The sequence below is a fragment of the Myotis lucifugus genome, unplaced genomic scaffold (assembly GCF_000147115.1).
Source record: "Myotis lucifugus unplaced genomic scaffold, Myoluc2.0 scaffold_200, whole genome shotgun sequence".
NCBI lineage: Eukaryota > Metazoa > Chordata > Mammalia > Chiroptera > Vespertilionidae > Myotis > Myotis lucifugus.
In genome coordinates, this window is record NW_005871248.1 from 2,207,726 (window position 1) to 2,234,348 (window position 26,623).

The 26,623-nt window shown below is 40.3% G+C and overlaps 1 protein-coding gene across 6 annotated transcripts in view; it reads right to left on the bottom strand.

Moving 5' to 3' along the window:
• ATP9B (ATPase phospholipid transporting 9B (putative)) overlaps window positions 1-26,623 on the bottom strand; it is a 139,314-nt gene that overhangs the window by 104,871 nt on the left and 7,820 nt on the right. For 4 of the 6 annotated variants that reach the window (XM_023761177.1, XM_023761178.1, XM_023761176.1 and 1 more), the window contains 3 exons: window positions 20,049-20,199; window positions 17,374-17,487; window positions 8,552-8,660 (listed from right to left, as the gene is read on the bottom strand). In XM_023761177.1, coding sequence (XP_023616945.1) covers window positions 8,552-8,660; window positions 17,374-17,487; window positions 20,049-20,199 — 374 coding nt within the window. The remainder of the gene's footprint in view (window positions 1-8,551; window positions 8,661-17,373; window positions 17,488-20,048; window positions 20,200-26,623) is intronic. The other 2 variants (XM_023761180.1, XM_023761182.1) reach the window with 2 other exon arrangements.

A 26,623-nucleotide genomic window follows, 5' to 3' on the forward strand; every position in this document is an offset into this window, starting at 1 on the left:
TCCCTATCCACCCTGCTCTGTTCGTGACAGGGGAAGGCGCCCCAACCCCCTGATCAGCCCTGCTCTGTGCCTGATAGGGGGGAGCTCCCCAACCCCTTGATCGCCCTGCAGCTCTGTGTGTGACAGGGTGCAGCGCCCTAACCCCCTGATCGACCCTCCTCTGTGTGTGACAGGGTGCAGCGCCCCAACCCCCTGATCGGCCCTGCTCTGTGGGTGATAGAGGGCGGCGCCCCAACCCCCTGATCCGCCCTGCTGTGTGTGACAGGGGGCGGTGCCCCAACTCCCCGATGGGCCCTGCTCTGTGCGTGACAGGGGGGAGCTCCCCAACCCCCTGATGGGCCCTGCTCTGTGCGTGACAGGGGGGAGCTCCTCAACCCCCTGATCGGCCCTGCTCTGTGTGTGACAGGGTACGGAGCGCAACCCCCCTGATGGGCCCTGCTCTGTGCATGACAAGGGGCAGCGCCCCAACCCCCTGATCGGCCCTGCTCTGTGCGTGACAGGGGGTGGCGCCGCAACTTCCCTATCGACCCTGCCTTGAGTGTGACAGGGGACGGTGCCCCACCCCCCAATCGGCTGTACCCTGAGCGTGACTAGGGGTGGCATCGCAACCTCCCGATCCGCCCTGCTCTGTGCATGACAGGGGGCAGCGCCCCAACTCCCCAATCGGCCCTGCTCTGAGCCCGACCAGGGGCTGCACCTAGGGATTGGGCCTGCTCTCTGCCACCCGGGAGCAGGCCTAAGCCAGCAGGTCATTATCTCCTGAGGGGTCCCAGACTGCGAGAGGGCACAGGCCGGTATGAGGGACCCCCTCCCCCCCCCCCAGTGCACAAATTTTTGTGCACCGGGCCTCTAGTATATATATATATGAAACATAACAGAAAATCTTTGAGTTGGGTAAATAGTTATTAGGATACCACAAGCCTTTGTTTAAGAAAGAAAAGATAAACTGGACTTAATCGACTAGAACCGTGGTTGGCCAACTGCGGCTCGCGAGCCACATGTGGCTCTTTGGCCCCTTGAGTGTGGCTCTTCCACAAAATACCACGTGCGGGCGCGCGTACAGTGCAATTGAAACTTCGGGCCCGTGCACAGAAGTCGGTTTTTGGCCTGGGCGAGTCTATTTTGAAGAAGTACTGTTGATATTTGGCTCTGTTGACTAATGAGTTTGCCGACCACTGGACTAGAACATCAAAGGGGCAAGAGAGTGCTAAGGTATAAGATCAATGGACTGGTGTCTGAAACAGCTCGAGTCAGGTACAAAAAGAATAAGCTGTAAAGACAGGAAGGGACCCTGCCTCCAGCTCAAGTGGCCTCAAGGCTATGGAGAAGCACAGCCACTGCAGAGGAAATAAGATCCTCAGAGGTGAGTCATTCTCAGTAAGGAGTTTGGAGATGAAAGCTGTGGATGAGGAAGGAACCTGAATCCTGAGGTGCAGTGAGAAGGGCAAGGGGCAGAGTGAGGATGCTCACAGTAAATACAATGCACAAGATGAACATCTGAGCCTCCACAGTTCAGTGACGAGTACACAGATCAAGTCACATGATGCTAGTCCTGGGACACACAGGCCCAGACTGCGCTCAGGCTGAGACCCACCCTGCTGAAGCTGGGGAGCTGCACAGGCTTGTGCTTAACGTCACTCAGTGCCAGGCCCTCTTCCCCAGGATGTGCTGAGGATAAAAGTGGGAATGAAATGGGCAAAGTCGTATCCTCATGGAGGAGAGAAAGAGAATGAGAGAGAGGGTGAGAGTAAGAGAGAGAGAGAGAGAGAGAGAGAAAGAAACGTGGATGTGAAAGACATATTGATTGGCTGCCTCCCACATGCACCCCAACAGGGGCCAGGGATCGAACCTGCAACCCAGGTCCATGCCCTTGACAAGGAATCAAACCTGAGACCCTTTAGTCCAAGGGTTGCTGCTCTAACCTCTGAACCACTGACAAGGACAATTAAAGAGGTTTTTAAAAACATTCTTTAGCAATAACAAAAAAATTTAAATGCTCAAATTCAACAGAATCAATTCTTTTTCCTGTTCTATTGTAAAAAAAGAATTAGCTTTAGGAAAAACACTGAAATAATAATATATTACAGTATGGTAAGAAACATTTAAAGATAAAACACTGTTATTCACTGGATCAGCTGTGCTATCCAACCACTTCCCCTCTAGTCTCCCTTGCTAAAACAGTCCACACCACCTGTGTAATGACCAGCAGAGTCCAGAAGCTACCTGCAGAGGCTACCCACACAGACTCTTTTACCTACCAATGTGCAGAACTAAAGCGATATGCAGAACTAAACACTGAAATAAGTACCAATAGCAATCCATTGCATTCACCAGATAAATATTTGGTAGAAAAGTATACAATTTGAAAAATTTAATAAGTACCTCAACATTAACTATTTTATCAACTAACAGATACAAATAAACATTAGATGGTATTAGACGATAGAGACACCCTTCAAAGTCTTGGTCAAGCCCACCACTATCTGCCTAAGGGAAGTTTGTAATCTCTGTTTTCTGCAGCTAGACAGGCCTCTTAAATATCTACCAAAGGTCAGGACTGTTAATATAAATGGCTCTAAGACTAAAATCAGAAGATGTACAATGCAGCGGTCTCCCTCTCTCATGGGCCTACAAATGCACACTTCCACCAATGTCCTCCTACGTGAGTCTGTGTGGTTACGCCAGCATCAAGAGGGATACGAGCCAGCCTTAGTTTGAAATTGTCCGTAGTCCCTGTTTCCTCTATGTTCAATAATCTATACGGTGATGGCTTCCTTCTCAATTACTCCTGAGTGTGGAGATTGGTATGAGCCCTGGTGGGAGAAGGAGAAAATCAATAGATGGAGACAGCAGGACTGCGTCAGGCTCCTGCTAAGGGTTCCATGTCATTGGTCCAATACAGGAGCAGGAAGAAAATGTCTCAGTAATCTTATAGTTATAGTGTCTCAGGTTTCTCAGAGAAAATAAGAAAAAAAAAAAATGAAAGAGAAAAATAACCAGTGAAGGAAGGAGGTAAGGAGAGAGGAGAGGTTTCCCAAGCTACTAAAATGTTCCATGAAGGAATATTTCTTAAATTGGCATGGAGATCTGGATGAATCAGTAAAGCAGAACAGAAAGCAGAGGAAAGGGCCCGAACGAATCTACATATTTCTCAAAGGTCTGAGAAAAGAACTTAATAACTGGTTTTAAAACAACTAACTGACCATTTGGGAAAAAGAAAAGTTAGATCCCGTCCCAATGTAATACATACTTTAAATGTAAAATTGCAACACTGTTAGAAAATAAAAATATCTACACTATATTGGGGTTAAAAGAACTACCTAAGGTTAAAGTAAAAAAACAAAACACAAAAACAATCAAAAAGGTTTGCATCCATAAAAATTATAAATTTACCTACATCTAAAAAAGATTTTAAAAATTAGTCAAACAAGATAAATATATCTGCCATGTCATAAACTTCTCTTATAAAGAAATTATAACAAGGTAAAAAAGTGGAAATAGGAAAAAAGATGAATAAACTTGTATAAAAGATTAAAAACGAACAATGAAATGCTAAAAGGTAAGTAGCAAGCAAAATGAGAACCTTTTTCACCAATCAAGCTGGTGAGTTAAAGAGCGTTCTATTTTAAGTGGGCCAGGACACCTGGTGAGGGGTGCACGGCCGCTGACCATACATGGGCATGCCGGTGCACAGACTGTTGCAGTCTCACCGGCAGCTCTCTGACAACATCTATCAGGATGAAAACTTTTCATAACTAACCTGGAAGTTCCTCATTTACTTAATATTGCACTTACTGAGTGCCTACATGTGCCAATTACTCTGCTCAGCCTTGAGGAAACAGCAGTTGTGCACATGGAACTAAGAGACCAATGACCGATAGTATCATCAGAGCAACACCAGTCACCAAAAGGAAATACCAGATGCCACCAGACATACACACACACAGCCCTTACATGTGTGAGAAGAGGCTCTGTGTTAGCCAGCAAGTGATTTTAGTCATATTTCAGGTGTTCCAGACCCTCAACCCCAGACGATGTAATAAAAACCAATGTATGAGTATGATGAATAAATTAATTCATAGATCCTCTCAGGGTGCCCTGGAAAAACATACTGGCCATGAGACAGTGGGTATATACATCTACTCCTGCATACATGTACCTAGTCCTGAGTATACATATCCAGTCCTAAACAAATGAAATAGTAAATCTTAAGTGTGTGCTTGTGCCTGACATATATAGCAGGCAATAAATATCACTGTATAGTAAAAACACAATAATGTTTGCTAAATATTCTTGAAAAATACTGGAATGGATCCTTTTCAAATGCTGCTCAGACCACAGACAAAAAAGATGACTTAAGTCTACTTCACAAAAGGGAGGATATGAGATGAATATGTGAAAAGCTGAGCATGTGCACCAAAGCACTGCTTTGACTACATAAAATAAAACATCCACAAATGACTTCTCAATATCCAGGGCTGTATTTCATCTGTGCTGTCACAAGAGTGGACGAACAAGAGACGACAGCACATCAATAACGTGCGAAGAGTCATCACTGCTTCTCTGCATACAGATCGCAGCAATCAACTCTGATTACTTCCAAGTGCATCAGCTGCTAAGCACTTTCTGATGGGGAAATTCAGCTGACACTTGAGTATACTATTAAAAAAAACTATCTTCAAATATGACTGTCACAAAAGGAAATCCTTCTTGCCAAGTAGAAAATATAGTAACTCATAAAATCAGTTACATTTATGATTTCCCCTGTGAAAGTGTGTATAATGCATAAACAATATATAAGAGGCACTAAAGAGGGATTTAAAAATCTCTTGATTTTTAAAGGGATAATTATAACTCACAAATGAAGTAAATTTTACTAAAAGATCACAAAATTTCACATAGACATTTTATAAATGTTTTAACTATAAAAGAACAGAATAAGAGTTTTACAAGTAGCAACAACACAGTACTGATAGGGATCCAAGCCACGCAACCACAGAGGAACAGAGAACAGTCCCTTTTTGTACTCCCTGTGAACAAGGCTTCTTTTGGAAGGAGACTGGAACACAAGAAACATGTAAATATGGACATGTCCTCCCACATTCACTCTCACACACAATTTACATAAGGTTCAAAGACAGCAGACTTTCTTTTCTATTAAAAGAAAGACTGACGATATACTGGGAAACAACCATCACAAAAAAAACCATAGAACAGAGTAATTCCATTTCTAATAAATTCCATTCCTAAATATAATATTTCATGTTAGCTTTAGGTATAACACTGGAAAATATACAGGTAGTGGTTGATATGACTGAACCCTGCTGAGATATGGTGGCTGATTAAAATAAATACAAATACACAAAGACCTCCAAGTTTGTCCTGTCTACTAAAATACTGCATGAGCTCTTTAAGAAGCACAGTTCAGGACTTATTCGTGTTTGAATCCCATGAGGTTATCACAGTGCCTAAGACATAGTGAGTACTTAGTAAATATTTGTGGAATTGAATTGTGAACTAGCCAACTGGATAATTACCAAGGCATTCAATTTATACACCTCTCCCTGTAAGTAGGAAAAAATATTGCATTGATTCCAAGAATGTGAAAATAGAATGGCCACACAATTTATACTCCTCTTCATTAGGAACTTTGCAAAAACTGCCAACACCCAGGAGCACCTGTTTCATGCTCTCCTCCCTGCCTCTGCCTCTGCCTCTGCCTCTGCCTCTGAAGCTGTCTATTAGGAGACAGTGAATAATAAACGCAGTCATAAACAAGGAGAAGGAAGGAAAAGAGCAGTGGCAGACATGGAAAATTCCCACACAAGAAAAGCAGCTTCTTGGGCAATAAAACAAAGGGCTAACTAAAGTATTCCAGTATTCACTGAGATCATCTATCAGTCAAAGTAGTCTCTGCTTCCAAACAAAGCACCTTTAAGACAGTAACAGACTTGAAATAGAAGTGGCTTTCCTTTAAAAAACAAAAAGCAAACTACAGGATGTTTTCCCAGTGTAGTTCTACAAGAGTGTGTTTAAGAACTCCTAATACAAAAAGTTCAATGTTGTAAATATGATACAACAAACCAGTCAATTACACACTCATCAATGCCATTCAAAGAATAGATAACTGTGAAATATTAGAAATTAAGAAGCAGAGCGACAAACATTCTTGACAGCAAAATAAATGTTAAATTATGCCCTATAAACATAACTGTATTTTTTCACATTCTAGACTTTACTTGTCAATCACTTGCATCAAAATAACCAAACACCAAGCAATGCACTGCAGTTGAAATAACACTAGGCTTAGAGTCAGAATGGTCCAGGTTCCAATCTGAGCTCTATCAAGCACTTGACAGGGCAGCTTGTTCAGCATGTGCCTCAGGTTTCTCATCTGTAACCTGGAGGTAATACCAACCTCCCTTGGATGGTGGTTATGTGAATGCATATTATGAATGTTATCTGACACACACAGGAAAGTAAAAAATAGCAAAAATTATCATCAACTGCATGAAAAATGTCAATTTCATGGATCACCAGTATCGATGACCAATTTTTTAAAAGATGTATTTCCTAGAGTACTTAAAATAATTCTACTAAAAAATGTTTTTAACGTATTTTTACTTCAAACATCTCAGAAGTGTGAAAGACATAATATCAGTATGTCTTCCTCAACATTATATTCTATTTTTAGGTGAAACTGATATAAAAAATCAGCCATTTTAACATGAATAGTTCAGTGGCCCTCAGTATATTCAGTATCCTACAACCAACTCCATCAGGTTCCAAACACTCATCACCACTGAAGGGACCTTCACACCCACTCCCCTACCTCCCCAGGCATGACAAACACAATCTGCATGCTATCCCCATCACTTCACCTACTCTGTACATTTCTGTGAATGAAACCATACAGTGTGTGACCTTTTGTGTCTAGCTTCTTTCATACAGCATGGTATTCACAAGGTTCATCCATGTTCTATCATATCTCATTTTAATCAAATGTGCTGGTTTAATAACATTCAGGTGCATGAATACAGCAAAATTTTGTTTATCCACTCATCCACTGATGGACATGTGGGTTGTTAGCACCCTTCGGCAACTGTAAATAGTGCTGCAGTGAACATGGGCATGTATGAATTTGCTTGCATTCCTATTTCCAATTCTAAGTTTATCTGAGAATGCCTTAATTTCTCCCTCATTTTTGAATAATTTTACTGAATACAGAATTCTCGATGGGAAGTTTTTTCTTTTACTATTTTAAAAATATCACCATGTTCCTCCTGCTGATTTTTCATCTTCTTACTGGGGACCCCTCCTCTCTTATGTGACAAGTGGCTGCTCTGTGTCCTCTTGGTCAGTGGGTTTCAACATAGTCTAACTACAACGTATCCGTGTGGCTCTCCATGCATTTGCCTTTCCAGGGTTTCATTAAACTTTCTGAATCTGTAGATTCATGTCCTTTATCAAGTTTGGGAAGTTAATGATCATTATTCCTTCAAATATTTTTCTACACTTTCTCTCTCCTCTGCTCCCAAGATCCCATTATATGCATATTTGCACACTTGCTGCCATCCCATAAGTCTCCTAAGATTTATTTATTTTTCTAATTCTTCCTTCTGCCCCTCAGACTGGACATTCATTGGACCCAGGTTCAAGTTCATTGATAGTTTCTTCTGACTACTCTAATCTGCTACTGAAACTCACTTGTGATTTTTTTCTTTTAATTTATTGTACTTTTCAGCTCCAGAATTTTCCTTTCGCTTCTTTTTCAATCATTCTATACTTTAACTGACATTCTGTAATTGTTAATACTTCATTCTCCTAATCTTTTAGCAATTCATTTCCTTTAGCTCCTTGAGCATATTTAAGGCAATTGATTTAGTCCTTGTCTAGTAAATCCTTGGAAATAATTTTTCTTAATGTCTTCTGTGAACGGGCTTCACTTTGTTTCTTGTCAAATGCTATAGCTGTATGTTTAGTGACTTTGCTAAACTCATTTTTGTAAAGTGTGTATTCTCTGTCATATGTGGTTTCTGAAAGAGATTTCCTTGCATATAAGAAAAGGGAGGGAGGGAGAGGGGTACAGTGGGGGGAAAAAGAGAGAGAGAGAAAGAGATATAAAGAGGGGGAAAGGGAAGAAGGAGGAAAGGAAGAGAGTGAAGCAGCGAGGGAGGGAGAGAGGGAGAGAGTATCTGTGCAGATAGGCTCTGTGCTGAGGACTCCAGCACTTAGCCAGGCTGTTTATAACTCGGCCATAGGCTGCACCTCTGCTAGCACTGAGCCTAGACATTGGCCAGAGGCAAAAGACCTTCTCAGGTCTTTTCTGAGCATGTGTCCAGTTCCAGCTTTGAAAATGAGTTTCAAATTTCCCCAGTAAACAAGGCACTTGTGAATGCCCTAATTATTCAAAGAAATTAGATATCATATGCAATCACATAATACTATTTTCAATAATAGAATTAAGACGTGTTTTCCTTCATTTATGTTCACTCTAAAATGATGATTACATCGGACAAATGATGACCTGGATTAAAGGTGTCTCGCTAACCTCTTACTGTGAGCTTGCTGTAAAGTTGTGAATTTACTTCCTTGTCTCGCTGAAAACGCCGAAATTCATCCATTGCTTCCCTCATGATAGTAACTGCCAAGACAAATCCCTACAAAACAAAAAAGGAAAATTATTTTTTACTATTTGGTTTTTCTTTCCCCTCAATTTATAGTTGACCCTTGAACAACACGAGTGTGACCTATGGGGTCCACTTATGCACAGATTTTTCTCAGTAAACACCTGCACTGTTTCTGTTCTGTGGTTGGGAATTGTAGATGTGGGTGGGGGAGGTAGAGGGGAAGGGCCTGAGGACCACATGCATTGTTCTATGCCATTCTACAGAGGGGACTTGAGCAGTCATGCATTTTAGTATCTATTGAGGGTTCTGGAACAGATCCCTGGTGGATGCCAAGGGACAACTAAGCTTTGGGGGAGTCAAAAGTTACGGATTTTCGACTATGTGGAGACCTAACCTCTGTGTTGTTCAGGGGTCAACTGTATATTACTTCTAAAATATAAAATAAATGAAAACAGAAAAAAGTAACAATAAAATACTATAAAAGGAATATAATACATAGTAATAGATTTACAATTCATACTATCTCTAAGACAATTTTTAAAATTCACATCATAATATGTAGTAACCCAAAGAAAAAACCAATCTTCAATAAATCTATGAAATTAGACTTGGAACATTCAAGCATTCAAATAGCAAATTAACAAAGACTGACAGAAAACTCTTATAATTTCTACATTTAAATATTTCTGATAGAATAAAAGCATTTCAGAAAACAAAACAATTCCCAGGTATGGCACGTATCATGATCAATTTCCTCACCTAGAGCAACATCATGCAATGGCATTGGAGAGCATAGGTACGGTCAGTGCTTTCTCTCATTTTTTAGGTTAAAACCTGAATAGATTAATTTGATGCTAAGTAAAACTTTTATTTACTTATAACCTACTATGAACTGTTACACCACTAACATGTGGCTAATGTCAATCTTTTTTAAAGGCTACATTCGTTTTTTCTGACACACATTCCATGGATATTTAAGCCAATCTCCCATGATTAACTGGAGACCTCTTTCATAGGCTTGCTGGTACTGACAAATGTGCTCCAGTCTATTCTATAAACAACACACCAATGGATGAATTTCCACTGAAGGGACAATCATCTTTTATTCTAGTTTTTTTCTGTACAATCAACAAGCTAAATTAAGTGGGCCACTGGAACATGTTTCTGGTATTTACTGAACTGCACCCCTCTTTATGCAGTCACCCTGAATGCTGGTGTGGGGCTCCAACCTCAGTCCTCGTGGCCCAATGCACCACTCACCCATGATCCATCACAGTATGAATCTTCGAGGTATAGCCATCACCTATAAAAAATGCCGCTGACTCCTCTCCTGCACTCATCCATCACTGATCACCAAGCGCAGGTCATACCTCCGAGACACATGGGCCTGGCTCCGACCTTCCTCTGGTCTCACCCACAGCATCAGTCTCCCGCCTCCAGCCTCATTTCTCTCCAAATCATCCTTCCCCACGTTACCAAAATGTCTTCTACAATATGAATTTGGAAAATGTGTGGCCAAATCCTCCTCTTGGGATGGGTCCCAGCAATTTCACTACCCCAAACCTTTGACAGTTCCCATTGTTCATGCTCCATTTACTAAAGTACAACCTTAAGAATGGATAACTCTCAGGGACAACCAAGATGGCGGCATAGGTAAACACCTGAACTTGCTGCCGTGCACAACCACATTAAAACTACAACTAAAAGACAAAACGAATATCATCCAGAACCTCAGGAAGGCTGGCTGAGTGGAAATTCTACAACTAGAAGGAAAGAGAAAAGTGCATTGAGTCCGGTAGGAGGTGCAGAGTTGTGGAAGTGTGGAGGCATGCGCAAAAGGGGCTGGCAGCTGGGTATGCAGTTGTCTTTTTCAATCACGTGGGAGAAACAAGCTCCAACTGCTCTGAACTCCAGTTCCGGGTGAGAATTTGGGGACCCAGACTCATACGGAGAGAAACTGGACTGTCTGGCATCGGGCCAGAACGTGAGGGCAGCTTTCTCGAAGAGGTGCTTGCAGTGTTCATTGTTCCTGCACAGGGCCGTGGGACACAGACCCTGGGACCACTCTGAGGCAGAGCAGACTGGCAGCCACTGTGGTTTGCTCTGCCCTGGTGATTCCCTGAGACCCCACCCCACCCAATTTAAAACCCCACCCAAGCTGTGCGCACAGGCTTTTGCATACGAACGGCCTGGCCTTTCTCCACCTAAAAACCTGTCAAACTGTAGGTGGGTCAGAGAACCTCAGAGCTTCCAAAAGAAGGCCTAAGGCTCATCAGCAGCCTGCATTACTTCACAGCTACGCCTCATCTGGGCACCACCAAACCCCAAACAAAGAGGAGGAATCTGCAGATCTCTCTGTAGCTCCTGCTGGGTGGCCTCAGGCAGTGGCTGACTTTGCACCTCCTTGGAGATCCAAGAGCCAGTCTACCCAGTGGTCAAAGTGAGACCATCCTGATTACAACTCTTCACATCCATAAGAGACACACTCAGGGGGCAGACTCAGTGAGCGCCAAAGCCCCACTGAAGCAAGTCCTGCCCCATAAGGGTGTCTCCTGCACAGCAGCTCTTCCATTGTAGACACAGCTGGTCCTCACAGCCAATTGGCCTGGAGGTCAATTCCTCCCAGTGATACCAACAGCAATCAAGGCTTAACTACAAGACTGTGCACACAGCCCACAAAGGGATGCACCGAGAGTATCCACCTCAGGTGATTGGGGAGGCTGAGCCACTGGGCCCTATAGGACACCTACCACACAAGGCCACTCTATCGACACAGGGAAATAGCCAAAATGCGGAGACAAAGAAACAGATGACAAATGAAAGAAATGGAGGAAAGCAAACTACTGGATATAGAGTTCAAAACCACGGTTATGAGGTTTTCCAAGAATTTTATAGAAACGGCCAATAAATTTAGTGAGACCCTCAAGGATATGAAAAAGGACCAATTAGAAATTAAGCATACACTGACTGAAATAAAGAATAATATACAGAGATCCAACAGCAGACTAGAGGATCCCAAGAATCAAGTCAAAGATTTGAAATACAAAGAAGCAAAAAACACCCAACTGGAAAAGCAAAAGGAAAAAATAATACAAAAATATGAAGATAGTGCAAGGAGCGTCTGGGACAACTTCAAGCGTACCAACATCCAAATTATAGGGGTGCCAGAAGAAGAGAGAGAGCAAGATATTGAAAACCTATTTGAAGAAATAATGACAGAAAACTTCCCCTACATGGTGAAAGAAATAGACTTACAAGTCCAGGAAGCACAGAGAACCCCAAACAAAAGGAATCCAAAGAGGACCACACCAAGACACATCATAATTAAAATCCCAAGGGCAAAAGACAAAGAGAGAATATTAAAAGCAGCAAGAGAAAAACAGTTAGTTACCTACAAGGGAGTACCCATACGACTGTCAGCTGATTTCTCAACAGAAACCATGCAGGCCAGAAGGGAGTGGCAGGAAATATTCAAAGTGATGAACAGCCAAGAACCTACAACCAAGATTACTCTACCCAGCAAAGCTATCATTCAGAATTGAAGGTGAGATAAAGAGCTTCACAGATAAGAAAAAGCTAAAGGAGTTCATCACTGCCAAACCAGCATTGTATGAAATGCTGAAGGGTATTCTTTAAGAAGAGGAAGAAGAAGAAAAAGGTAAAGATAAAAATTATGAACAACAAAGTGACAACAAATACATATATATCAACAAGTGAATCTAAAAATCAAGTGAATAAAAAATCTGATGAACAGAATAAACTGGTGAATAGAATAGAATCAGGGGCATAGAAAGGGAGTGGACTGACAATTCTCAGGGAGAATGGGGTGTGGGGGTGTGGAAAGAGACTGGACAAAAATCGTACACCTATGGACGAGGATATTGGGAGGGGGGTAAGGGAAGGGGGGGTGGAAACCGGGTGGAGGGGAGCTATGGGGGGAAAAAGAGGAACAACTGTAATAATCTCAACAATAAAGATTTATTTTAAAAAAATGGATAGCTCTCTAGCCTCATCACCCTCTCCATGCTGCCCTCTCCTCCAACACCAGAGAACTGTCAGTAGTCTTCTGAAACACCTTCATGTATCCCAGCTGGTCTTTGCCAGGATATTTCCAGTGGCTGCAAAAAGCACTGTTTTGAGAAGTATTCTAATGCCACTTTTGGAATCACTGAGGAGAGAGCCAAACAGTTGGGGACATGCCCCATCTTCACAGAGGGAGGTGGGCACAGTGTGCAGCACGAATTTGAATAGCCCCCACTTAAGGTAATGGCTGATGAGCAGAGTTTGACCCTTACCTAACAGTTTTGTTAAGATATAACTCACATGTCATAAAATTAACTTCTTTAAAGTATACAATTCACATTTTCAGTAATTCAAAGTTATGCCAACATCTAATTTTAGAATATTTTCATCACCCCCCAAAAAACCCAATAGCAATCACCACCATTCTCCCCTGCTCCCAGCCTGGCAACCACTAATCTACTTCCCATCTCTATGGATATGTCTCTTCTGGGTGATATGGTAACTGTATGTTTAGCATTTTCTATGAAATGCCAAACTGGTTTCAAAAGTTGCACTACTTTTCATGCACTTATTGGCCATTTGCACATCTTCTTTAGAGAAACGTTTATTCAGAACCTACATCCACTTTTTAACTAGTCATCTGTTTTTTCATTGTTAAGGTTTAAGAGTGTTTATATTATTCTGAATACAAAGACCTTGTCAGTCACGTAATTTACAAACACGATGTTACAAATATTTTCTCCCATTAACTGTACTTTCTTGATGGTGTTCTTTGATGCATACAAGTTTTAATTCTGATATAGTCCAACTTACTTTTTTCATTTGGCACTTGGGCTTTAGTGCCCAAGAACACAAAGATTTAGCTCTATGTTTTCTTCTAGGAGTCTTATAGTTTTAGCTCTTTCATATAGATCTAGGATCCATTTCGAATTACTTTTTGTGAATGATATGAAGTAGGGGTCCAACTTTATACTTTTGCATGTAGCTGTCTAGCTGTCTCAGCACCATTTGTTGCCAAGTGTCTGGACGGTGGGACTGGGAGGGGTTGATTCTGTTTCTTTTACATGCTCTGCCCATTCCTCCAATGCACAGACTTATGAGAAAGGGTGGACAAGGAAGACCTTCAAGTCAGACTGGAAATCAGAGTCCTCATGCAGGGCTATCACCTACACAGCCTGTCTGGCTGCCATTAGGTACTAATGAAGTACCAGGAGTATACTATACTGTATATGGAAGATGCAGTTAAAAATCCGTACTTTCTTCACCTAAAAATCTTTTCATGGGCAACTCTAGCCCACCTTATTAATTTTGATAGAAGCATTACAATATGCTTTGTTACTCTGATTACACTAGCTATATCTAGAAGAATTGTTCTGAAAGATGAACAATATGAAAGGTAATCTTCATTCTGACTCAATAGTATAATGAAGTCACTTTATTTTCAGTTAACTTTTCTATTGTATGGGAAAATACAATAGAAATAGTTCAGAGCAGAAACTAGTAAATAACATTGCCAGCAGTAATTGGAAAAGAAAGATTATTAATTAAATTGCCAGTGTTTCAGAAACATCCCAATGTCAGTCAGAGAGCAGAGGGAATGTCTGAAGTAACCGGTTCCCTGTAAAATTAGTGGACGACAGACGTAAGATTTCATAACCTCCAGCTATAAGGTGCTTTATGCTTTTCTGGTGGGTTCTTGCCTAGGAGAAATATGGAAATGCTCACTGATTCCTTTTATGTAAGCATACAGAAGCTTGGAGCAAGAAGAGAAAAGATGTACAACCTTTTGTACACATATAAGACCACATGCCACCCCAGGCCCCAGACACCAATTACAATACACAGGTAAAGAAAGAGCAAGAACTCAGGAGCTTAGGAAGAAATCCCCGTGAAGATACATCATTTGTACAAAAAAGTAAACAGTACTTTTTCAATGAGACTGAAATGTGCATCAGGAATAATGTACAAGTGGAATGATCACTACAGCAAAGTCTGTAACTGTGGAAAATTAGAAACAACTAAAAGCCTCCTTTCCCAGGAGGATGGACAAACACTTGTGATAGGCTCATATGTTGGCATACTTTTTGCAGTGGTTCTCAACCTTCTGGCCCTTTAAATATAGTTCTCATGTTGTGACCCAACCATAAAATTATTTTCGTTGCTACTTCATAACTAATGTTGCTACTGTTATGAATCGTAATGTAAATATCTGATATGCAGGATGGTCTTAGGCAACCCCTGTGAAAGGGTCGTTCGACCGCCAAAGGGGTCGCGACCCACAGGTTGAGAACCGCTGCTTTAGAGGAAGAAAAATGAATGAGCTAGATCTGTGTTGGTGTGGATCAATTTTCTAAACCAATGTTAAGCTAAGAAAGCATGTTACAAAAAGATACATAGAATAAGATAAACTATATATAAACTTATTAAAGCATGCTAAACAATATTGCATATTGTTTAATGATACAAATGTAAGTGCTAAAATTAAGAGATACATAGCAAGTATAATCTCAAGTTCAGAATAGAGGTTAATTTCAGTGGGAAGAAAGGTAGAGAAAAGGAGGAATAAAAACTTCCTCCTAATGGCTACTTGGCTTCAACATCAGCTTTTAAAACTGTGGTGTAAGTCTAAGTGTTCTTCTTCCTGGGCACATGCAGCGTATACACTAATAGCTCCCTGCTCACTCAGGATAAAATCTGAGCACCTGGAGGAGCTGACCTTACCAGGGGGCCTCCTCCCCCTAGCCTGCCCCTATCTCCTTTCCAACCACAGTCCCAGGTCCACACCCTCTAACAGTCCACAACCTCCCTCCCACAGGGACAAGCATCCTGTAGCCCTAAGACCTTTCACAACTGCTGTTCCCTCTGCCTGTATTCTCTTTTCCCTGTTCTGTGCATGGCCCACCTGCTCTTTCCTATCTCCCCCTCAGAGGGGCATGCCTTGACCACCCTATTAAAATAATCTCATCATTCTCAGTCCCCTTATATTTTCTTCTTCATAGCTGTATGGCTACTACCTGGCATTATGTATTGATTTAAATTGTCGTTCTCCCCAGATCTAAGCTCTGTCAGGAAGCAGATGAGCAAGGTCTATTGTACCAACAGTGCTGAGTAGTGCTGGACATGAACAAATTCACTATTGGCTGATCAAGGAATTGTGTATTTATACTATCCATGTTTTAACCCACTCTTTCCCATTTATTCTAATATTAGAGGCCTGGTGCATGAATTCATGCACTGGTGGGGTTTGGCCAGCCTGCCCCGATGGGGGCCCATCAGGCTGGGATGGCCGGGGGGAGGGTCCGCAGGAGGTTGGCCAGCTGGCTCTGCCCCGATCGGGATGTTGGGGGTTGATCAGGGGTCGGGCCAGCCAGGGAGGTGGTGCTGCTGATCGGGGCTCGGATCAGGCTGGTTGACTGCCACCGTGCACGTCATAGCCACTGGTCGTTCCTGTCATTCTGATCATTCCGCTGTTTGGTCACTGGGCTTTTATATATATAGATATGTACCTTTAATGTTAGGTACACTGTAACACAGTATTCTAACATACTCATGGCACACAGCAGAGTTGAAGAATCCATTGTTAGAATATGATTTTAAAGAATTTTTTTCATCAAAAATAATCACATTCTTTAGACTTTGTGACTGATCATTATTTCTTTGGGATAAATCCCTCAAATAAAAACGCTGCATTCATCTTTAAGGTCTCTGATGTTATTACCAAATTATACAGATCAATGTCTTCACTGTCAGCACTGACATTGCCTTCAATCTCACCAATTTAGTCAGTGGAAAAGATCTATCCTGTAATTTTGCATTTATGTTACCTATACAGTGACTTTCATTGCTCCCATCCACCTAGTCCCTGTGACCAGGAACAGTGGCAGGGTGGGGTTTGGCTCAGTCTGTCCCGAAAACCAGAATCCACCCATCTTCCAGATTCTCTCTGTGAGGCGTGGGCTCCGCAGACCAGAGTAGATAACCACGAGCACTCTGCTCAGATTCCAGTTCTGAGGGCAGCAATGCTGTGGTGGGAAACCTGAGCCTGGTTGGCTCTTTCCCTGAAGGAATACTCCCCCCACAATGCTCCCTTGCCAGTGTGACACTGGGCATTGGCCCCAAAGAGAGCAAACAAAAGCAGCACATTTTTCTGGGTGAAAGGAAGAAAGAAGTGATACATGTGCCTATATAAGTTGAAAAACGATCAGCAAATAGCATAAAATTATCAAAACAGTATATGTTTGAAATGAGAATATCCGTTAAGTATTATATGCCTTTCAAACATTTTTATGCACTGAGCTGCCAACCAGAAATTGTCTGGACTCCATGGAGATACATGAGAATTGTCATTGTCAGACAAAGGTATACACTGCCTATCTGTCAGGACATCAGGAATTACTGAATAGACCCCACATGTCATTTCCAACAGCTCAGCACAGAAAAGAGTTAGGCAGGGGGACAGGCCTGCTGTCCCCGGGAAGATACACAAGGCCCAGTAGAAGCCCTGCCCCACCACCAGCTCTGGAACTTCTCCTGCCGAGGGCACAGCTGTGAAGGATTTAAGAACAGAACTCTGTAACATCTTTTAATAAAAGTTCAATGATACATAGCAACAATATCAGGTTTTAGAAAAATCTGATCTATTTATCTATTAACCATTTCAACTCTTAAAAATATATTCTAGTTAATAATTTAACTTAATTTCAAAAATCTTTTCTTTTACCAGAGGAGCCCAGTAGGTGTAGAGATAGCCTATTTTCAATGCTGGTACAAACTGGGAGCAGGAGACTACCAGAAAATATAGATTCAAGAAAAACTTGAATTGTTCATACAAAACCTAAAAAGGAAAAGAAAAAATTAACAGTCTCTTCAAGGAAAATCTTTACTATCTCATTAAATAATTAAAATCAGCACAATACCTGACTACATTTCCATCAAACAGTAAACATATACCTTGGGTCACAGTAAATTTAATGATTTTGACATTAGCTTTCCAATAACTAAATCATATATTAAAAAAGGTAAGGTTACCCCTAAATTATATTTAAAACAAACTGACAAAAAGACCTTTAGAACATTCAACTATGTTAAAAGTGTCCTCGAAAACCTTTTGATTCCTGAGTGCAATTTTCCAGTTTTCCACGCCTCTTCTGTTCTGTGACTCTTTATATGCACAACAAAGCAAATGAGAGCAAAGCCTTCCCAAGTTAGTAAGTTAGCAAATACACACATACAAATGTGTAACTTGGTAACAACTTAGAAAGTATTATAATGGAAAAGTCCTGTTAACCTTACATTTATGACGTGGTAAAAAAAAAAGAAATAAGAATGTGGACATCTGGGTAACTTTACAAAGATTGAGTGAACAAGCAAAACATACACAGGTATGACTGTACCCCAAAACTGCCCTAATCTCCTGGAAGTATTACATCCCTCAAGTATAAAGAAATGATGAAATAGAAAGCTATGAAAAGCACAGGCCAATTTTCAGGGAGACAGCTACCTATATATTCTTTACAGTCCCCTGGGAGTTGTCAACAGTACTTTCAAATATAAAATAAATACCATAATTCAATAAAATTTTAGGAATGCAAATCCTGCAACTTTTTGTTTTTGCTTAATTCAAATAGAATTATCTTTAAGGAAGATAAACAAGATCTAGTATATTAATAGATTTCTATCTGCAAATTCTCAAAATAATAGATTTAAATTGAAAATCAAATGGAACAAAAATCATGTTTATAGATGAGAATAATTCCCATATCACACTACAATTACAATGAAACTTATCACAAACTTGCAACTTGCAAATCCAAATCTCCTTGGATACCATTAGTTATGCACCTTGGAAAATATGGAAATCTCAACAGAGCAGAGCCATAGGTTAAGCACTTATTGTTGATTTAAAGAATAATGGAGTTATCTGCATCATCACACAGACGTGCGTGACTGAAAAATCGGTTACATTGATAACACGTTTATGTTCATAATCATGTTCAATTGCTGTCTCAAAATGTTTGGAATCATTTCATAAATTAATCTCAGCAGGAAAGCCCTTTTTCTCCTCAGTGGTTTCTTTAAAATCTGTTAGCATAAATTATACCTTTTAGCAATTCAGAAATTGCCATTCATGCTAAAAATGGAATAGAATTCCTACTGTGCAATTACCAAATGTTTCTAAAATACGTTTTAGATGAAAAGACTAATTTAAGAAAAAAGTCATTCATGGAGTAATAGTTGTGCAGACCCATCAACAGGTACCTTCGGGACACAGCGTCCGGGCAGGCTGTGTGGATTTACTGGTAAAAGGTAAGCTGCACTGTTGGCTTTAAACCAAAGTAACCAATACCTGATTGTTTACTGACTGAATCTGGTGACCCTTAACAATATATACAATGCTTAGCCAATCTATGAGTATTTAATAACTTAACCCTAAAGAGAAAACATTAGCTTCATTAAAGATGAGACTATGTACCTGTCTGAAAAATACTTTGCATTTTAGTTTTGTGAGTTTTAATAAATTATCACAGTACTTATCAAGCTCTTGTCAACCACTGAATGGATGGGTAGATGGGTGGTGGTGGGGCAATCAATGCCCACATGAAGTCAGCATGATAATTTAAATGAAAACATGAAAGACAAAGCAGCCCTCATGTCACTTAATCAAGTGATCTGCTTGCAAAAGAGCAAAAGAGGTAATACCTAGAACTTGTCAAAAACTTTGATATAAAAATATAATCAGTACCAGCCTCCTTTGACTTAAATAAATCTGTCATTAAAATAGGGAATGATGCACCAAAACAAAAAGTATTCAACTATTTAGTATTCTAAACATACATAACTCAGTATTGTAATTTAATAAAAATAATAAAATATTTAAACTTCAGTATTTAAAATTAGGATTAACACCCAATTAAAGGTAACTAATGATATAACAATAGAACAAGGTGTGAAACTTATGATGTGAAGAAAGTAGCCATAAATGCTAATAAACATTTTGTTACTGAGTTATGTACCTGAATCATGTTACTTTAACTGTGAAGTTCCTTGGCAGGCTTTAAACACTACATTCCACTTTCCCTCCAAACAAATTTCCAGCCAAACAAAATTTATGACTTATTTTCTGATAATTTTACTTAGCTTTACTTGATTAATTCTACAATTAAATTTTTATCTAGAACTGAAATCAATAATCAAACTATAAATTTTCTCCAGTTGTATTCTATGATATAGCCATTAAAAATGCATAGGAATTATTTAACAATTTGAACACGATTGAAAAACAAAAAGATATGGCAATTAAAAACGGAAAAATTTTTTAAAAAAGAAAAACAATGAAAACAAAGGAAGCTAGTAATCTCTGATATGCAACCCATTTTCAAGAATTAATAGTCTTACCCCAGGGAGAAAGGTAAAGACATTGTATTTTTGATTTTTGATGGAATTTCTGGGATGTTTTTCTTCACACTTCTCAGGATGTCCGAGCCACACAGTGCGAGCTCTCAGCTCTCTCTTTCTCTGACAAACATTTATCAGCCAATCGCAGCAACTACATGAAACAAAAGATATTGTGTATGCTTTTTAAAATTTATTCTACATATTTATAGCCAATAATGATTGCTTCCATATATACCAGGCACTGATAGCATATCTAATGCTAATCTGTAGGGGTTTTCTTAAAATAGGTCAGTCATACTAATTCACATCCAATATAATAAAAGTCTAATATGCTAACTGTCCAGTCGTCCGTTCAACCAATCAAAGTGTAATATGCTAATGATATGCTAAGGCCACTCAACTGCTCACTGTGACATGCACTGATCACCAGGGGGCAGTCAGTCAACCAGTTGACTAATCACTATGACGTACACTGACCACCGGGGGGGAGACGCTCTAACCGGTAGGTTAGCTTGCTGCTGAGGTCCGACAGATTGGGACTGAGTGAGTTGGTCTGGACATGCCCTGGAGCCCTCCCGTGGTCCCTCCCTGCTGGCCAACCTCCTGCATCCTTCCCTGGCCCCAATCATGCACCAGTGTGGTCCCTCACCCTGGCCTGCACCCTCTCACAATCTGGAACCCCTCGGGGATGTTGGAGAGCCGATTTTTGCCCAATCCTGCAGACCAGGCCGAGGGACCTCACTGGCCTCTAGTTTGATATAAGATACTGAGAGAGACTTGTGTAACTGTGTAGTGACTTCTAGAACCTCAAGGAAATTATCTTCCATGTTTAGACCCGCTCTTGGCCAAATAAAACGATTAACATTCTGAAGTGGCCCATACTTCGAGTGCTAAGGAAAGGTTCGCTGTTACTGGTGATTCTCAGTACACTACTCAGTGGTTCTATGTGACCCCCTCTCCATGTAATCACTTTTTTCCTCTCTTAAAAGATGACTTTTCTATTAGCATTAATGTAAAATGAACACTATGGTTCAATTCAGTATTTAAAATTACTGATATAGTTTAATGATAATGAAAGCTTGACTATATTTTCATGCAGGTATCTTCATCTTGGCAAAAACACTTTAATTATAAATCAGTCCTCACTCCAATGTCAGGGTTCCAGGAGTATGAGCACTTCCCCTGCGTGGACACCCAACCATTATTTTTAGGGAGAGTATAAAGTTTCCAGTGTATAACTTTTTAAAAATACTTCAGAAAATGACGAAAAGTAACAAATTCATCTCTATTAAGAATGAAATAATTGTGAATTTAAATGTCAGTAGTAACAGTTCAGTTTAATTCAAATTTCCAGAATGTAAAGACACAGAGTGGTTTATTTAGAAAAGTTGTTAAACTTCATCTTTTAGATGTAGTCAGGATTAGAACTGTAAACCAGCATGTAAGACAGGAATTCTTAACTTTGTGAAAAGGAAGATTGAAAGCTAATGTGAAATACATGTGACAATGACAGCCTTAGAAGGTGTGGCTATAAAATGAGGTTGGCAAATTGTGAGGTAAGCATAGCCTGAAGTCACTGCAGGTCCTTCGTGGCAGGGCACACGTGGCGGAGTTCAGTCACTTCAGTCACACCCATATCAATTTTAGGATCGCAGAGACTGAAAACAGATGTGTTTATCATCACCCATGGTGGCATCCTATAGCAAGGAACATGCATGTGTTTAACTGAAATCAGTACCTCCCTACTCTTCTATCTGCCCTGTTCTTGACTGTGCTCAGAAAATCTTCAGTCTGACAAAGAGGGCTTGGAGTATGGCTATCTCGGTTATCTTGTGGCCCAGCCAAGGAGTTTGCTCGGAAACTCCCCTGCTTCCCACCCACCTCCTGTTTCAACTGGAGCAGATAAGGAAAAACCCAACTATGCAAGGACAGAAATTTCTTACCATTGTTGTCATCACTTTAAAAATAAATCACAACAGATGGCATCTTCACACATACAACGTAAGTTCAAATCACCAACATCAGGGTATGAATCAAGTGAATGAAGGTTGTCAAAACAGCATTCCCACCTTTACTGGTTTTGGGTGGGAGGGCTCTGGTCAAGTACATTGTGGTAAAATGCTGGTAATATTGATCTTATCTATGCTTGAATTAAACAAAATTTTAAAAAGACTTCAAGTAAAATGAAATGAGCTTCCAACTACTATCTCTCACCTTCCTCTCTAACTCCACCCACCTTCTGACACCATGCACCCTGCAGCTCACTAGAGGTCTCTCCTGAGTGATGACCCCACAACTAAGTGCTCAGGAGGGCTCCTTCCCAGCTCCGCAGCAGCAACTCCACACTGCAATCTCGGACCCAGTTACATGCATGCTCCTGTGTACAAAACCCCACAGTTACATCACACACGTGGCACATCCGAGTTACCCAGGTTTTGGGGGACTTTTTCTTAAACTGTGACTGAATCAGAGTCTCAGACAACTGCCCATACAATGCACAGATGCCAAACTCCCACATCTTACTTAGGAAAAAACTGGAGGCCAGAGGGACATGATTCATCAAAGACAAGCACCAAGTGCTGGCAGAGTTGACCCCAGAGCTGTGTTCTCCCTGCCCCCTAACGACAGTTGGGCGGCTCCTGCTCATTCATAGGCTGTTCTCCTCAGCCTCAGACAGAACAGCAGCCAGTCAACAGATGACAAAAATAAATGAACAATTTATGAGCAGGAACAAGACTCACTGGATAAAACACACATTTAACTGCAGAGATCCTGGTCTGTTTGTGCCTCGTCTCAGAGGCACCAGTGAGGGGAGAGCTGCACACGGGGAAACCCTGGCACAGCTGCCACCTCAGCACTCAGCAGCTCTGCTGCCACTGTCCTGCCTCCAGTGTCACAGTCAAAGTCTCCAACCTTACAAAACCAACTCTGCAACAAAAGCGTACATTCCTACTCTGTCCCAGAAAGCAGCCATTAACACATGTGGCATTTTAATGGGAAATAAAATTAAGTGAAATAAAAAGTCCAGTTCCTCAGTCACCTGAGCCACATTTCAACTGCTCAACAGCCACGTGGGGTGGGGCCATCATACTAGACATCTCAGTCTAGATTATTCCCATCGTCACAGGGAGAGCTACTGAGCAGGCAGGTACAACACGAGATACATGCTTCCCTAAGCACTGCAAAACTCGTCCAGGAATATATTGTGTTCAGATATACAGATATAAATGTTTGCTCTGAAACACATAATTACCTAATTTAATTGTTTAATGTACAAAAGTCAGACAAACATAAGATGATATAGAAGACAAGCAAAATATATGTTTGAAAAAATATAAAACTTAGGAAATGCAGATTTTACAGAGTTTGTGCTGGTATTAACATATTCTTCTATAGGCAGAAGGCTCTGTAAAACCACCTTCAGTAGCAAAGGAAACTGACCTACCCCCCCACCCTCCCATCCCCCCCATGCCCCTCCCCCGCTAACTCCTAACGTCTCAAACTCTAAATTAAATACCAAGGGCTAAAACACATACATACAACAATTCATTAACTTTTTCTCTATAATCCTATATAGAATAAACTAAGATTCCTAGACTTCTTAAGATATAACTCAATTATTCATAACACTTTGCTACTAATAACTATTAACAAGTAAAAATGTTATTTCTAATTATTTCCTTATATAAAGACAGAATCAAGTGATGGTCAGGCAGCCACAATCAAATCCCACACTACTTCAAAAAATTAAATGAATACACAGGCTTGTGGTTTTAAAACAGGGTAATTGGGGCAAAGTAATGTGAATAAAATACATTGCCAAATACTGATAAATGTGAGGGAGAAAAAAGAGAAGTCCTTGGAAGAAAATAACCAGGAACTTTACATAATAATATTTTTATGCTGCTAAATAGTTTCTAAATTGTCAATAATTTAGAAGACACTCTCCCATTTATTTACAAATCACCTTACATAATTGAACTTAAATCCAATAGTGCACAAATTATGTTTTTTCCTTAAAACATTTTAGGAATATAGTTTCTCACAAAGTGGCACTCTACTGTTTCTAAAATTTTAACTAGCCATAACTACTCCCAAAATTGAGAGCCTCTTTAAAAAAAAAAAATTAGGCAATTACTATACCCAGCAGATCCCTTTGGCTACCAATCCAAAAGCAACACAGTACTCAGGTCTTCTTAAAAGATCCGCACTTTCCCATGCCTATGCTTCTGCACCCAAATGTGTGTCAGATTAATAAAGCATGTGGAGACCATTTAGAACTAGGAATAATCCCAGCATTTCATATCCTCTCCCTTCACATAAAAATGCCATTCAGGACTCCTTGATAAGAGTAGAATGGAAATCTCGTGAGAAAGCCCCCCTATCCTCCTGGACCACACATGTCCATGTGTTTCACAATTTTGCACAGGAAGGATAGTCAGAGTCTCTGAAGACAGACGACAGAAAAAGTATTTCAATGTGGCAGAGTTGGAATTTTTGCCAAATAATGAGCCTACTCATTCCCTGAAGAATTCTAAAGTAAGTTTTACTACCTGCAGAATCTACAGAGATACACTGAAATATTTATGACTCATTAATATTAGTTGCAATCTACCTGAAATATTTACAACTCACCAATTATTGGAAATCTACCTTATTGCAATGTTCACCCACATTCCCTTCTATGATTAAACTAAGTAATTTCATGTATCTTCTCTTTGATCCATCACCTAATAATATTAGTAACCTCAAATTTCATCATGCCTGGTATTTAGGATATTAAAAAGTAGCAAATATTGAAAACTGAAAATTTGTAAGAAATAAAGAAAATAAGACCAATCTAAATGTATAATTTGTTCTGTAAGATGCAATGTTTAATTTCATAACAGTTTCTCGGTACATCAGATGCCTACTGAACATGAAGCGTGTGACATCTCTGGTCATCGTGCCATTTACATTAGCGGTCACCAACCTTTCAGACCTCATGGACTACCAGTGGTCCGCGGACCACCGGTTGGCAACTGCTGGTTTATACTAACACCTGCTAAGATGGTGCAGTTAGCTCTTATACATGATCAAATCTATTAAGATTAAGATGAGTACATGAGTTTTTCTGCTGCTAAAATTTACATTTTCAAATAAGCTCTTAATATTTGCCTTAAAAAAAGAAATGTGGCACAATAAAATCCAAAATTTGGATATGTTCCATTTGATAAAAACAAATCCTATAAAAGACCAAAAATAATCATTTTAAGTGTATTCAGCACTGTGAAGGCTGAAAACATTAAAAGTCTGTAATTCTTGGCAACTATTAGGCAGTATGGGAAGTACCACTGCACCCTACCCAACACTGCCCCACTCACCCCCACCTCTTGACAACCAGCTCTGTGAGTGCTCAGGCTCTCTACTGATGGACAAACAGTAATAAAATTATGCGGGGTTCAATACAAATGCATGGTTAGTGATTTTCTTTTGTTAATTATTGATGATCTCTACCAAAGCATGACCAATTTCCCCATTTTGTTAGTCCTCATCTGGGCCCATCACCTCCTCACTCAAATGAGCCCGTGTTCCAATTAAGGGTAAGGGTTGGGGATTGTGTGAGGGGAATATGTGAGTACAAAAAGCAGCATTGGCCCTAGTTGGTTTGGCTTAGTGGATAGTACGTCAGCCTGCAGACGGAAGGGTCCCGGGTTCGATTCTGGTCAAGGGCACATGCCTGGGTTGCAGGCTCGATCCCCGGTGGGGGACGTGCAAGAGGCAACCAATCAATGATTCTCTCTCATCATTGATGTTTCTACCTCTCTCTCCCTCTCCCTTCCTCTCTGAAATCAATAAAAATATATTTTTTTAAAAAAGCAGCATTGACCTTAGTTTGAATTTATTTCAAGATAAAATTTCAAAAGCAAAGACAACACTAAAAATTTGGTTCTTTGAAAAGAATAAAACTCACAATATCTTATCAAGATTAATGGAAAAAAGGGAGAAAGACAAATTACCAATATCAGGAATAAAAAAGATGACATCCCTGCAGAGCCTCATGAATTAACTAGATCAGAGGAATTTAAATATAAATTTGAAAATTGATAAACCCCTTGAAAAGCACCAAACATCACAACTGACACAAAACTAAACAAAAAAATCTGCACAGTTCTACATCTGTTAGAGAGATTAACCCTAGCAATGAATATGTACCTACAAAGAACACTCCTGGAATACTGGCTATTTAACTTAGAAAATGTTTTGGGCTCTTTTTTAAGCCATAGAAACTTATTATTAAATTAGTATCACAAATCAGCAATTTCTAAAACACTGTTTAGCCATGAAATTCCTTCTTCATCTGAAAAGCATACAGCATATAGGAAAGATGAAGGTAGGGCCTACTTTAACTGGAAGCTGGTGAGGAGCCTAAACCCTGCTCAGCCACACCTCCTGGTTCCATGCTGCCGATCCCTGAGGGATGCCTCAGTCCGTGGGATTCCACAGAGTACAGTTTGAATACCACTTCACGAGTGACCCAGAAATCAAATTAGGTATAAAAACGTCTTTTGCACACATCTAACAGGATGAGGAGG